The following is a 15296-nucleotide window of genomic DNA, read 5'->3' as shown; positions in this document are numbered from 1 at the left end:
TAATAACAACCATCCTTACTGTCATTAACTCACAGGTAATCCTCGAACTACAACAGTTTGTTTAGTGACTGTTCAAAGTTACAATAGCACTGAAAAAAAGGTTTTTCACACTAAAAACTCTTGCAACATCCCCATGGTCATTTAACCAAAATTGGCAATGGTTTCACATTTATGACGTTTGCAGTGTATGATGTGATCCCCATTTGCCACTTCTGACAAGCAATGTGGAAGCCAGATCCACTAAACAACCATGCTACTAACTTAACAACTGCAGAGGTTCACTTAACTACGGTGTCTGTAAAGTTTGTAAAATGGAGCTAAATTCACTTAGCAATAGAAATGATGGACTCAACTGCAGTCCCAAGTCAAGGATGACCTGTATTTTAGAATAAATGTGATCCCATCAGATGCACCCATAATAGATCATTAAAGTGTATTGCTTGTTGTTCTATTTCAGAGAAGTTGACAGGATCATCTAAATTATTTATAACTACACCAACTGATCTCTTTATATCAGAACAACAGAATAACAGATTTGGAAGGGATCTTGGAGATCTTCTAGTCCAATTCCCTCCTTAGGCAGGAAATCCTATACTTGTGATGGTGAACCTAGGGCAGGGGTAGGCAAAGTCAGCTCTTCTTTGACTTGTGGACTTCAACTTTCAGAATTCCTGAGCCAATCATGCTAGCTCAGGAATTCTGGGAGTTGAAGTCCACATGTCATACAAGAGCCAACTTTGCCTATCCCTGACCTAGGGCATGTGGGCCACAGATGGCAGGCGGAGCCATATGTGCCGGCACACGAGCCGTCTTAGCTCAGCTTGAGTGCACACATGCACGCTGGCCAGCTGATTTTTGGCTTGTGCAAAGGCTTTGGGAGGGCATATTCTGCCTTGATAGGGGTGAAGGGTGGGTGTTTTCAGCCTCCACAGGCTCCAGGAAAGCCTTAGGGGCAGGGCAGAGCAAGGAAGGAGGGGTTGCGTGCATATGTGCAGAGGGGCAGGACCCATGGGGGCATTGAATTATGGGTGTGGGCACACACACATGCTTGACAACAGCACCCGAGGAAAGAAAGGTTCGCCATCACTGCCCTATACTATTTCAGATAAATGGTTGTCCAGTCTCTTCTTAAAAAGCTGTAGTGTTGGAGCACCCACAACTTCTGAAGACAAGTCATTCCATTCATTAATCGCTCCACAAGTAGCATCTGGTACATATAAAATAATGGCATGATACAATTCTTTATCTTTTAAGGTGACACAAGGTGTGTCTTATAATGTTCTACAAAAAATTCAATTTCACATTTGTTCTTCTCTGACTCTATTGTGAAGGAAATTATATGCTCAGTTCCAGAGAATGCTTAAATTGGCTAGAACCACTGTGAGAAACCCCCCCCCCTATATTATATTGCCAAAAACAGAAGTACTGGCGCATCAACATGAGTGCTTCTCTAAAACACAAGGTTAGACTTAATTGAAAACCATATAACCCGTATAACCCCTTGTGATTTCATGCCGCAAAACAAAACAAAAAAAAAATAAACAGAGCCTTCTACTCCTACAACCACATAGCAAACCCCAGAATGAATAAGGTATAAAGTGCTATAGATGTTCACTGCCATAATTCAGAAAGTCAGTTTGGTCTAGTGTAGTGATGGTAAACATGTGGCACACGGAGTTATATCTGACAGCCCATGAGGCTTTGCCCTATATCAGCTCCAGTGTCCATGCGTGCGCACTGGCCAGCTGATTTTTGGGCTTCTTTTAGGCTTTTGGGCCCTCCCCAAGCTTCAGGAAAGCCTCCTGAACCCTGGGGACGGTGAAAAATGGCCCATCAGGTTTTGGTGAAGCCTGCGCACATGTGTGGGGCGGCAGTGGGGAGAGGGTTGTGCACAGTAATGGGCAGCCAAATTTTTTACTGCCACACTGTGGGTGTGGTTTATTTTGTGGGTGTGGCTTAATGGTCATGGGCCTGGGTAGGAGTGGCTTGCCGGCCATGTGACCAGGTGGGAGTGGCTTGAATGATCACCATCGTTCAAGTGAAGTGTTAAGTCCTCGACTTACAACCTTATCAGTGTCACTCACTGGGGTGACAATTTGCTTCGTGTTTCGCACGCTCTCCCTCCTGGTTCTCCCCCCCACTGCTTCAGGCTGGGTAGCTAGGTGAACGGGTGCTGCCAGACGCATAAATGCTGCCAATGCCGCTTCCACCCACGCCTTCTGCTTGCACCTCAGGCAGGAGGTGGCCACGTGAGGCTGGAGGGGAGCCGGGCAGGAGAGCGGGAAGCTCGTCCGAGGCCAGGAAGGAGGAAAGAGGAAAAAAGCAAGGAGCGCATATGCAGCAGCAGGGGGGAAAAGGAGAGCCGAGCCGAGACCAGTAATCCAGGAAGTGACAGCTGCCGATCCGCTGGAGTTGTGCACGCATCTTCATTTCCGTCGGTGGAACTGTGTTCCACCCTGTCCTGCCTGCTGCCCACCCCTGGTTGTGCACATATGTGGGAGGGGCAGTGTGGGGGTTGTGCACATGCACAGGGGGAGTTGCATTGTGGGTGTGGGCAGGTGCATGCATGCTATCTCACATGCATCTTCTCGGCATCCGAGCCAAAAAAGATTCACCATCACTAGGGGTTAAGGCATCAGGTTAGAAAGCAAGAGATGGTGAGTTCAAGTCTTGCCTTAGCCAGGATAAAGCCACTGAGTGCCACTCACCAGGAGACAGTGAGTTCTAGTCCCACCTTAGGCATAAAGCCAGCTGGATGACCTTAGACCAGTCACTCTCTCAACGCAACCCAACCCAACCCACAGGGTTGTGTGGGGAAAATAAGAGGCGTAGGAAGGAAGAGGTGTTGGGTGAGATCACTGCTTCGAGTTATTGAAAATAATAAAAGGCGAGAAATGAAGGAATGAATGAACAAAGACACAAATAATCAATGCAATGCAGCCTATCAGAACCATTCCTACTCATATTGTATTTTATAAAATACAAATTGTGTTCCTTGCTGGTTAGTTACAAAGAACATAACAAATACTGTTTCTGGAGCAATGTTTCTACTCAGAAATTTCTATAAGCTAACTTTTAATGAAAGACTGCCACCTAAAGTCAACAGAAATTGATACTGCCCATACCATGCTTTCTCCTTAAGTATATTAATCTGCTGTCCATGTTTATTTGCGGAGGGCATGAACAGAAAAATGAAGAGCATTATATCAAACTGAGCAACCACAGAGTAAGTCTGGCATATGAAAAGTAACAGAACAAAAGTGCCTTCAGTCTTCTAATTAATGCACATGGTAATGGGAGGGGCCCCCAATTCAATGAGAGTTAAAACGCCCTGTATTCATAATAGTGAAGAGACCGCCTTCTGCCGTACGAATCCCAGCGACCGGTGAGGTCCCACAGAGTTGGCCTCCTTAGGGCCCCATCGACCAAACAATGTCAGTTGGCGGGACCTAGGGGAAGAGCCTTCTCTGTGGGAGCCCCGGCCCTCTGGAATCAACTCCCCCCAGAGATTCGCACTGCCCCCTCCCTCCTTGCCTTCCGATAGAGCTTAAAAACTCATCTTTGCCGCCAGGCTTGGGACTCTTAGATCTCCCCCTGACCACTGAATGCCTTAAGTATGATTGCTGAATGTTGGGTTAATAAGTTAAGTTTTTAGGTTAATCTTCTCTTTTTAATCGTTTTTAATATTGTAGTACTAATTGGATTATATTATTGTTCTGTTTTTTATATATGCTGTGAGCCGCCCCGAGTCCTCAGAGAGGGGCGGCATACAAATCCAATTAAATAAATAAATAAATAAATAAATAAATAAATAAACAGAAGAGATGCTTGTTTGCAACCAACATGCAATTAGTTGCAACTCACAACACCCCAGGGTTGGATCGAAGTGCAGCAGAGAAAGAAAACCAGCCCTTTTTTTCCCTAATGAAAAGGACCTTTGATTTGACTGAATGTTTCAGTTTACTACCATATATCTACTCTGTTATTGTGTCAGATATTGATTCAAGACAGTAACAAAAACTACCTTGGTAGTAGAGAAACAAAGAGAAACAAAGTTGTGGGTGTTCCATCACTGGAGGCTTTTAAGAAGAGACTGGATGGCCATTTGTCTGGAATGGTCTAGGGTCCCCTGCTTGACAAGGGGGTTCGATTAGAAGACCTCCAAGGTCCCTCCCAACTCTGTTATTCTGCAATACAATAATAGGAGAGCCAGGTTGATGTAGTGATGGTCAATAAGGTAGGAGATAGTGAATTCTAGGTTTCGCTTTATCATGAAAGCCAATGGGATGACTGGTCCAGTGATTCTCTCTCTTTCTTTCTCCCTCCCTCTCTCTCCCTCTTTCTCTCTTCTCTCTCTCTTCCTCTCTCTCTTTCCCCTTTTCTCTCTTCTTTTCTCTCTTCTTTCTTCCTCTTTCTCTCTTCTCTCTCTTCCTCTCCTTTCTTTCTTGTTCTTCCTCTGTCTTTTTCTTCCTCCCCTTCTCTTTCTCTCTTCCTCTCTCTCTACTTTTCTCCCTCTCTCTCCCTCTCTCCCTCCTACACACACACACACACAAAGTTTTTTCACCACACTGAATTATATGTAAAAGGGGGAGGATAAAGCCATCTGGCTGACCATACAATCAATCACAGTAATAGTACAATTCCCAATTATTTCTTTCAGTATTTTAAATAAATGTTGGACAGTATGAAAAAGAGATGAGGCAAACATATACAGGATGGATTTGAAATCTAACCATCGCAGGAACATTCCCCCCTCCCCCAACTTCAGATATTATTTTCTAAACATGGATTAGAGGCCCTGCAAACTGCTATCTCCCATGTCAGGAAGGCAGGAAGGGTATCAGGCTTGATAATTTAAAAACAAATGCGGCCGAGAGATTTATTGCAACCAACAGGAATGTATTTTCCCTTACAGCTGCCCGCTCCGGGATTCACCAATCTCAGCTTGACGCCAGTTTAAAATTAGACTACCCAAATTACATAAGTTAGTGTTATGACTTCAAAGCACTTTATATATAACCACATAAGCAACCCCTCACTATTACCTCCATATTGTAGATCATGGGTGGGGACTGCACTGAAGCCACATCTCACTCCCTGAAATTATTAAGCAATGCTGTAATTCAAAGTACAAGTCTACAGAATATCAGTATCATTTTTTTTGTTTACTTAATAATCCATTTATTCATTCATCCATTCCATTTCTACAGCCACCCATCCCAATCCAATTGACAGCCATTAATATGGGACCCATAGTTCATCTTCATCAACATATCTTACCCCAAACTGAAGGACTATATATTGAACTTTGGCATGTTTCTGGTCATTAATCAAACAGGTTTTTTTTTTAAATGAATGAAATCACAAAAGTCCCATGCATATGCAAATGAACCTGTTAATTACCCAAAAGCATAGTTGCCTGTTCCACTGTGTTCACAGACTGGTATCAAGGCTTCTCTCAATGTGATAGCCTTGCCTTGGTATATTCCACAAAGCTCGCATGCCATTCATGCTTTTGCATTTGAGGCATGACATTAAAACCATGTTATTTTATTCCCATGGACACCTGTTGGCCTAACTGCTGCCAACTTTTATGCTTTATTTTTTTAGCTTCCTTTGTTCTGCTATGTCCTACTTTGGACATATGTGTTGAAGATGCACTATAGGAAAACTTAATTTTTTTGTCATGTTAAGATGACCAATATAATACAGATTTCGTTTCAAATTGAAAATAAGTTGAATAGAATAGAATACTAGAATAGAGTAGGAATAGGGAATAAGAATAGGAACAATAACAGAAACAAGAACAGAACAGACTAGGAATAAAATATGAATAATAGATAAATAAATAAATAGATCAGACATTACACAGGGCCTATTTCATGCATTCCCTAGTGGAAAATGCAAACTGGTCTTTAAATTAAATTAAACTAAGCAGAACTGTTTTCTGAAATATCACAACCCATGCAATGCTCCCATTTTAAAAGCACTGATCAGTTACTACAGTTGCAGACTAGTATGGAATAATGTTTGTCACTACAAGAGGTGTTTTAAGTAACACCTCTTGTAGTGACAAACATTAATCCATACTAGTCTTCTGCAACCGTAGTAACCGATCTGTGCTTTGAATCACTTGATTCCTAGAGAGATCATTAATGCAGCAGCCTAGATGAAACCTCTTGACACACATTAAGTGGCATGACATAATATTCTAATCCAGCCTTTCTCAACCCTGGCAATTTGTCTGTACTCTCAATTCCCAGAACTCCCTCAGTCAAATTGCTGGTTGAGGAATTTGGGAGTAGAGATCCACAGAATTCAGGGTCTCCAAGGTTGAAAAATAGCGCACTAATCCATGGCTTGTTTGATTGAATGAGATCAGCTATCTGGCTTCCTATGTACAACACTGTGATATATATGGAAAACCTTTTGATTGAGTTCACACATTGAGTCAATAAATGTTGTATTTTTCTTATGGCATTTTACAGCATGAGAAGCTGATAAAGAGACAGAAATAACTTTTAAAAATAGACAAAGCCTATTTCAGTTATTATTTTAGCAGACGAACTCCAGGCAGATGACTCAAAAAGCTACATCGTTGCTTCTCCCCCGCTCTCATTTATTTTAACAGATTCCATAAGATACGTTTGCAAACCACTTAAATAAAATGTTTTTTAAAAACCCTGGGTGCTTGCATGAAAAGCAACCTCCAGACCGACACCAAAAGGTATTTTGGACCTCGCCGGCCGCCTTCCTCCCCCCCCCCCCGCCTGCCCAAATCGACTTTACGTACAAAAAAAGACGAAGGCACGTAAAGCGAGGGCAGTCCGGCGACGGGGTGCTCCTCTGCGCAGGCGCAGCCTTATCTAGCGCTCCAGCCCGACGGCTCCCAGCGTCTCTTGCCGCAGATCGAGCGAGGCGAGCGGCACGCATGCGCGTCCCGAGTTCTGCTCCGGGAGCTCCGGACTGAGGCGCCGAAACTCGTCAATTCTTTCTTTTCCCGCACATCCCCCCGCTACCGCCACCCCGCTTTCTCCGTCGGCCCCTCAACCGCCAAGCCGTCAACCGAGGGAGAGCCGTTCCGGCAGGCCCTCCCTCCAGCAGGCCTGGCGGGAAGGCCGTCCCCCTCCCCTCACAGCCGCCCCTCCCCCCTCCGGGGCGGCGCGCGCGCCCTTCCTGCCCCTCCCCCCTCCCCTCCCCCGCCAGCCCCACCCCCCCTCTACCGGACCCACCGTGCTCTGTGGGGCGGGCGGGGCGGCCACGGGGGGCCCCAGGGCTCCGAATTCAGCCGGTTTCGGCTGGGTCGGTCCCGGCGTCACACAATGAAATCAGCGCCTCCGATCATTAATTCTCATCATGATCGTGACGTCAGCGTAGACAGCGGCCAATCGCCGCTCGAGATCAGCGCCGGCCGGGACAGTCGCGGCCCCCGCCTCTCAGCCTCGGGGGGGAGAGAGACGCTTGCCCGGAACAGCGGTGGAGGGGGGGTGTAGATGAGCGCGCGCTTCGAAGGAACAGCGGCGGAGGGGGGCGGCGACGCTCGGGCCGGCTAGCCCAGCCTGGCCCGCGGGAGAGGAGGGAGGGGTGGCGCGTTCCGGGAACGGCGGCGAGGGGCTTCGAGTCCTGGGCAAAAAGGAGGAGGGGCGGTGTTGCATCCCGCCCCTTCGCTTCCCCGCCGGGGTGGAGGTCTTTAGGGAGTGTCAAGGCGGGAGGGGGGGGGGGGGTTCCTGTTGGAAGGGCCGCGATGGACCCTCTTTGCAAAGAAAGAAAAGAGCCCCAAACTGCCATGCAACGACTTGGGGAGAGGGGTAACAACTGATTGGGGCGAGAGGGCGGTTGCTAAGATCAGCGGGGGGGGGGGGGGGGGGGGGCTTTCCCGGCTAAACCTTTCCACCACCAGGAAAGGGAGAGAAAAAAAGCCTGAGCGCTCCTGAATTGCATCCGCCCTTCGTTCTTCCGTTGCCTGTGCAAGAGATGGACTCGTGCAGGACTTAAAGGGGGGTTTTATTTTTTGGGGGGGGGGGCGGTATAGAAAAGACGAGAGTTTGCTTATGCACGTTTTACCTGCACGAGCGAGACACCCTCCAGGTCCCATCTCTTCCTTTGCAATTCCAAGGTGAATTGCTGCAAGGTTTAAAAACTGTAGGGGGTCCCAAAGATGCTTTATTTATTTCTTTTTCAAGAGGCAACTGAACTTTCTGGTCTTGACCAATGTTATCTTTTCTTTTATGTACACTGAGACGTATGCACCAAAGACAAATTCATTGTGTGTCCAATCACACTTGGCCAATAAAATTATGTTCTATTTTCTTTGTAGAGGTTTCATTTTTCCTCCCAAGAAACTTTATCAGCTCTGACTGTATTGGAGTCCTTACAGACATTTTTCCATTCCCCCACCAGCCAGCCAGAGCTGAAGAAGCTTCTTTGGAGGAGAAGCAAAACGTCTCCAAAGAAAAACAAAGAAAGTCCAGTTCCCTCTACAGGGGTAGGCAAAGTTGGCTCTTCTATGACTTGTGGACTTCAACTCCCAAAACTCCTGAGCCAGTCATGCTAGCTCAGGAATTCTGGGAGCTGAAGTCCACATGTCATAGAAGAGCCAACTTTGCCTACCCCTGGTATAGTAGAATTTTGGACCCTTGAGTCAACCTTGCTTTCCTGAATGACTGGAGAAGCTTATTGCTATATGTCATAGTTTATTCCGTAGCTTTCCTCCTTGTGTCAGGGGCTCTTAATTTGTCCTCTCAATAGATCTGGTGGGTCAGCTCCATTGAAATTGGTCAATTAATAAATTCAAATCAATATCAACTGAATGAGGGTGTTAAATGTGATGATTACATTCTTAATCAGCATACAGTGTTTAAACACCTTTATCTCAACTTTTATAAAAGGTTCTTGTCTTGAGATGGAATCAAATCTACATATATTTACGTGGCTCTAATATACAGCAAAAAGTTTGGACTGGAATAACAATAACAGTTGGAAAGTCCTTAGAAATCTACTCTAATGTACTCAAGCAGAAAATCCTACACCACTTCAGATGAATGATTATCCAACATTTTTTAAACTTTCAGTGTTGGAGTATTCACAACTTCTGGAGGAAAGCTGTTCCACAGATTAATTTGTTCTCACTGTCATAAAATTTCTCCTTAGTTCTAGGTTGCTTAGCTTCTTGAATAGATTCCATCCATTGCTGCTTGTCCTACCTTCAGGTGTTCTGCAGAGTAATAGAGCTAAGTAATGGAATTAGGTGACGTATATACTGTTGAAATGTATTAGGAATTTTCTCTAATAAATTACACAGCAATTACAAATGTTTGAGATGGAATATTTTTTTATATGATTTTAGGTATTGCTAAGGAAATTGTTTTGTGTTTATGCAGGTATATTTTTCTGTGGATTGAATTGGAATTGTGCCTAGGCACAACTATTTTGAAGTATCCATAAAAGCATTTAAAGTGCCTTAGAATGCAATAAAGTCCAAAAATCCTCTAAAACACACCTAAGTGAATTAAATTAAAAAGCAGTAATATCTAAAATGTACTCTGTTGCTCAGAAAATTCAGTGTGCAAACTACCAAGTTGGCCAAAAATCAAAGAGAAAAAAGGAAAATGCAGGATGTATTGTTCCCTGAATTGTGCACTCAGAAGTAAATCTTAGGAATCTTAAGAGCATCCAATTTTTGAAAACAAATAGCACAGAACTGAAAAAGCGCTTCTTTTTGTTGGTCATTACCACAATTCTGACCCATAAAGCAAGTTCATCTGGAAAAAAATATTTTAAAATATATAATAGCTTTTGGTTTAAGAGAAGTTAAAAAGTACTCAGCACCATAACCAAAAGGAATTACTTCATTCAATGCATGAAGCTAAATCCCGGAATATTTTCCATGCATTCTCCCAATTCTCACAAATTTGAAGTTGAGTCAAGAAGGCGAGATTTGTATATTGCTGATAACATTTTCCCCGCCATGTACATTGCAACTTGCAATATTTAAGATAATTCGTGAAGGATTTAATTATTATTTTGACTTGTCAGTAACATTTTCTGTAGCTTTAAACTAGGCATGCAAGTTCTTTGCCTAACAAAATTAGGTCATTTAAAATTATAATCTAGTGCAATAATGCAATCTTTAGGAAATGGGGTCAACTTTTTCTCCAGCAAGATCAAAAGTAGAAAGGCAGCTGTTTCTTTCTTCAGGATTTGTTAAAATAAAAGAATTCCACTGTGCATGCTCCCTCATTGGGGATATATGCAAATGTAATATCCAGAGAGAACTTATTAAGCAAGAAAATAGTTAAAATCTGAGTTGTAATTGCTTATCTCTGAATGCTTGCATGGATAGCCATGCATATGCATTGTGAATTATGCCACTGTAAAATGGAGCCATGGAACCATTCCAAATATGTTAACTAGAGGTTAATAATAAACATCTCTAAGACATGTGAACAATTTTATTCAATGGACTGACATAATGCTGGGATTCTGCCGCACGAATCCCAGCGACCGGTTTGGTCCCACAGAGTTGGCCTTCTCCGGGTCCCATCGACTAAACAATGTCGTTTGGCGGGACCCAGGAGAAGAGCCTTCTCTCTGGCGGCCCCGACCCTCTGGAACCAGCTCCCCCCAGAGATCAGAACTGCCCCCACCCTCTTTGCCTTTCGTAAAGTTCTTAAGACCTATCTCTGCCGTCAGGTATGGGGGAACTGAGATACAGTTTATACATGGTATGTTTGTGTGTATGCTTGCTTTTAATAATGGGGTTTTTAGTGTTTTTTAAATTATTAGATTTATTCTTACATTGTCTTTGTTATTGTTGTGAGCCGCCCCAAGTCTACGGAGAGGGGCGGCATACAAATCTAATAAATAATAACCAATAGAGAGGCTTGAAAACTAGGAAAATCTTCTAGCAACATGCCATTTTTTTCCTAGTCTGGTGCCTTTTGAAATTCCTAGAATTATAACTCCAAAAATGGGAGCATTTAAATTGTTTTGCAGAACATGAAGAGGACAAGTTGCCAAAAGTAACTACAGATTGATTGATTCATTGATTGATTGATTGATTGATTTTACACAGCACCCAACTTCCAGAAACTCTGGCTAGCTTACCAATGAATAAAAATGTTTTAGAAATTGGGGAACAGTAAGGAAAGGACAAGGAAGTGGAGGCAGAAGTAAACTGAAGCAACATGAGCTTCAGTAAGCTTCGAGATGAGTTGGAAAACAAGAAATGGAAAAAGTTTTGTGGAGCACCTACAATTAAGGAGAGATTTTTCCAACAGGATAGAAAGTAGGGTGATAGGAGAAGAATAGAAATAAGGATATCACAGGAGAGGAAAAGGGCTGATGGACCAGAAGGCGATTCAGGATGAGGAAATCCAAAGCAGAAACTTTGAGAAGTGGTAAAGGTTAACAAAGTAATAAGAGTTGGAAGGGACCTTGGAGATCTAGTCTAGCCCCCTGCTCAAGCAGAAAACCCTATAGCATTCCAGATAAATGGTTTTCCAATCTCTTCTTAAAATGTGTCAGACAGGGCTTCCTTATGACCAAGAAAACAATCTGAAAAACAATGCGTGAAGTCACATCACAAATTGCAAAAATCCATCATGTTTCCACTCTTTAAAAGAGAATATTGACAGTTCAGAAGGTTAACAGGCATTGTTTAAAACAGATACTGATTATGGTGATAAGAGTCCATTAAACAAAGTAGACTAGGTTGAATAACAGATAGCTCAAACCTGTAAATTATCAGCTTTGGAGAGTAATTGAAAAGGGTAGTTTTTAATCAGCATGTTTAGGGATTTATATTTGTGTGTGGAAGTGACTTGATGCTTTTACTGTCGAAACTCATTATTTTTAAGTACATAATTGCATATTTTTTGTTAGCAATAATCTTACTGTTTTAATAATTTTTGAGCAGCTGTCAATAGCCCAGAATTCATACTTAACCAGTGGGATATGTTAGTACTGTACTGAATTCCTAAGGTATAAAGAGCCCAGAAGGCAAGGTGCTTGTGTTGTGATTAGGAACAAGTATCTCAATATAGTACTGTTGTTGATTATTGCAAGTAACTGCAATGTTAGGTACAGTATATCCTTGCTGAATGTTAATTGATCAGTTTTCTCACTACTTTGAAATTATTAACCTATAACAACAATATTTTTAAGAGCTGAACAGTACAGTATATCATTTCACAAACAATACAATTTGGAAGGTGTTATTTCCTAAACAGTTTTTCTAGTGGAAACAAATGAGATCTGTATAAAATAGCATGCCATCTACTGGTAAAGTGAGCATTATCAACTATTTAAAACAACATAATTTTCATTTTCCTGCTGTAGCATTTGATCTTCCTGTTTGCTTTTCTTTTCTTTTTTTAAAGTTCTGTGTTTAAATACTTTTAAAATATATTGCTTATTACTAAAATTGGCAAGGCTTACTTTTGCAAAGATGTGAAGGAAAGCAGAGCTCAGCATTTGCGTATGTCTCATTTGATTCAGCTCAACATACCAAATTTTCAGAGCAACCTTTTTTAAAAAAAAATGCAAATCTGCCATTATATAAAATCAATTTTGCATAGCCCAATTACTGAGAGAACCTTTGATGAAGATTATGCAGTAGATAATGTGGGAAGGAGAAGGTTTTGTTTTGTTTAACAATTTAACATGTTGAGAACATTTCTAAATGCTTCCTCATGAAGGAATAAAGAGTGTTGATTCCCTTCAATGTCAACCATTATGGTTGCTACTCTGATTGTGTTATTTGGATTCAATAGGAAGTTTAGATTTTGGAATATATCTTTACAGGCTAATACATCCAACGTCTGACCCATTTTCCTATAGAAAATAGCTTTAGATTTCCTGTAGGATAGTGATGGCGACCCTATGGCACACAAAGCCATGTCTGAGAGCATGCAAGGAATGTATGTATGTATGTATGTATGTATGTATGTATGTATATATGTATGTATGTGGTCAACAGTGGACAGTCTAAGGGTAAAATTTTGAGGGTTTGGTGATGAAACTAGAGTCAGGTAGTGATGTGCAGGCATTAACTACTCGGTTACTGAAGTCATATTTTCTACAGTCGAGTTTGGAGTAGTTGACTTTGAGTTTGTATCTGTTGTATGCTCATGTATAGTTGTTTTTGAAGTTGAGGTAGTCGACGTATCATCCAAGCTTCTTTTTTTTTTAATAAACTTTATTGATTTTCTTAAAATTGACATACATACTAACACACTTAACATAAAATTGGGGTTGCAAATACCCCTCTTATTCTAGAAGTCAAATTGCGATACAGAAAAAGAATACATTAATATCTTAAGTCAACCTATTACTTTAAATGAAAAGAAGAAATTTTGTGTAACCTTATTATGAGAGAAAAAATAAACTTCGTATATAAGCAAAGTACAAACTCAAAGTTTAAATCCTAACAATATTTCTGTTGTTCACAGATAGTATTCATTTTTACTTCTTTTTCTCTATCCATATATACACTTTATTCCAAATCACATAAAATTCCGATTCTTCTTGGTTATTTAACCGTCTTGTCATCATATCCATTTCAGCGCAGTCTAATATTTTCTTGATAACCTCTTCCTCTTTGGGAATATCTTCCCCCTTCCAATTTTGCGCATATACTATCCTGGACCCTGTCGTTATATCATCCAAGCTTCTTGGATGAGAAGCAAAATGTCTTCAAGTGGGGGCGGGAAACCGAAGTCCAGTTGCCTTTTGAAAAAGTATCTTTTGGACAACCATTACCTGTATGATTGAGAATCTACCTAGACACTGTAGGAGCTTGGTTACAATTTTAGGGGAAATAATTTGGTGTTGTAATCATAGGTTTATGGGCACTGAAATTTGGAAATAAGACATTACTGGAGAGTGATGTTTTAAACCTAATTATGTGCTGAATAAAACCTTAATTCTTCCTCTATGGAAAGGCAGCAAAGTCCAGGCTGAGTAGGCAAGCTGCAGACCATGTATGGACTTGGTATGCAATATGAAGAAAAACCTATAGCTAACTTCCATATAAGGAAATATACGGTATGCATTACTGACATTCCTTTGCAAACACAAAATCCAGGAAAAGGCAAGGAATGTAGCTTCTGTTAATTACCTATAGGGAAGCCACAAGAGAAGCTTGCCTTATATGGGGCAAGAGTGAATAGTAGTTGGAGGATGGCTTAATGTATGTGGCGTTCGCGAATTGGTTATTCTGTACCACATGTCAGAACTGTGAAAATACAATAAATAGGAGAGATCTTGATTCATTCGAGGTCGTCTCATTGAGAAAACTTTCTCTGACATTTCATTCTGATGTGGCAATCATGGCATGCTGTGCCTCCCTAGAGGGCGACCCACTGAAGGAGGGCTGCATGCTTTCAATTTGGCATTTGAAACAAGGTTTAAGGAGAATGCCATGTGTTCTACTTCAACAGATAACATGGGGAAACCAAAGGTTTTCCAATATGCTTCTCTTGGTGAATGCTTTTCGCTTCTATTAAAATGTATTTGGAAAAAGGTCCAGCCAGCAGGAAGAAAAAAAAACATTAATGCACATATTAAATTTATTAAATATACTCTCAAGTGAAGACAATCGATGGGTGATTTCATGAGAATATTTATGGAGGTAATTGATAATTGCTTGGCTTGAGGAAAATGCTCTCATCTTTTAAACCAGGAGTGTTAGGGCTGCTTAATAAAACCGAATAAAAGAGTTTGGCGAAAGAAGATTGCTCATTATCAGAATCTGCTCTTTCCATTGTTAGACACTCATTGTACTACAATATTGGTGTCCACACAGTCAGTGCTCTGAAGTGCCATTAGTATCTTTGCAATAGCCATAAAGAGAAGCTTCCGACAATGTGTTATCGCATTGTTTTCCTCGGGTAATAACAATGTCATCTTTTCTTTTCTTGTTCAGCAGGCTCCATTCATGCTGAGACATTTTTATTTTTTATATATAAAGGAGCTATTTTGCTGCACTTTTCCAGGTTCGTGGCCGATGTGCAGCCACACATTTAGTTGTTGTTGTTGTTGTTATTATTATTATTATTATTATTAATTAGATTTGTATGCCGCCCCTCTCTGCAGTTTCCTTGAGGTACATTTTGGATTGCCTTAGAACAGTGGTTCTCAACCTTTTTATTTATTTATTTTTATTTATTTATTTATTTATTCTTTGTCCAATATACAATACATATGGAAGAGAATAGACATTAAGTAATATATATGACGATAGAGAGTAAAAAAGAAGAGAAGTAGATGGGAGGGAGAGAATATATATGATATAA

At 41.5% G+C, this 15296-nt stretch overlaps 1 protein-coding gene across 16 annotated transcripts in view; it reads right to left on the bottom strand.

The window, feature by feature from the left end:
• Positions 1-7364, bottom strand: part of HDX (highly divergent homeobox) — a 51631-nt gene extending 44267 nt beyond the window's left edge. For 2 of the 16 annotated variants that reach the window (XM_070759756.1, XM_070759762.1), the window contains exons 1-2: positions 6794-6877; positions 5046-5097 (exon numbers count right to left, since the gene is read on the bottom strand). Coding sequence is in view for 3 of the 16 variants with exons in the window: in XM_070759762.1 (XP_070615863.1) it covers positions 5046-5063 (18 nt within the window). In the remaining 13 variants the exon portion in view is untranslated. Of the gene's footprint in view, positions 1-4024; positions 4188-5045; positions 5098-6793; positions 7132-7232 lie in introns of those variants that run through there. The other 14 variants (XM_070759770.1, XM_070759765.1, XM_070759760.1 and 11 more) reach the window with 14 other exon arrangements.
• Between the last annotated feature and the right edge of the window lie 7932 nt (positions 7365-15296).

The sequence above is a fragment of the Erythrolamprus reginae genome, chromosome 8 (genome assembly GCF_031021105.1).
Source record: "Erythrolamprus reginae isolate rEryReg1 chromosome 8, rEryReg1.hap1, whole genome shotgun sequence".
Lineage (NCBI taxonomy): Eukaryota > Metazoa > Chordata > Lepidosauria > Squamata > Dipsadidae > Erythrolamprus > Erythrolamprus reginae.
The sequence above is the reverse complement of the archived record's forward strand: the minus strand, read 5'-3'. Positions and strand labels throughout refer to the sequence as shown.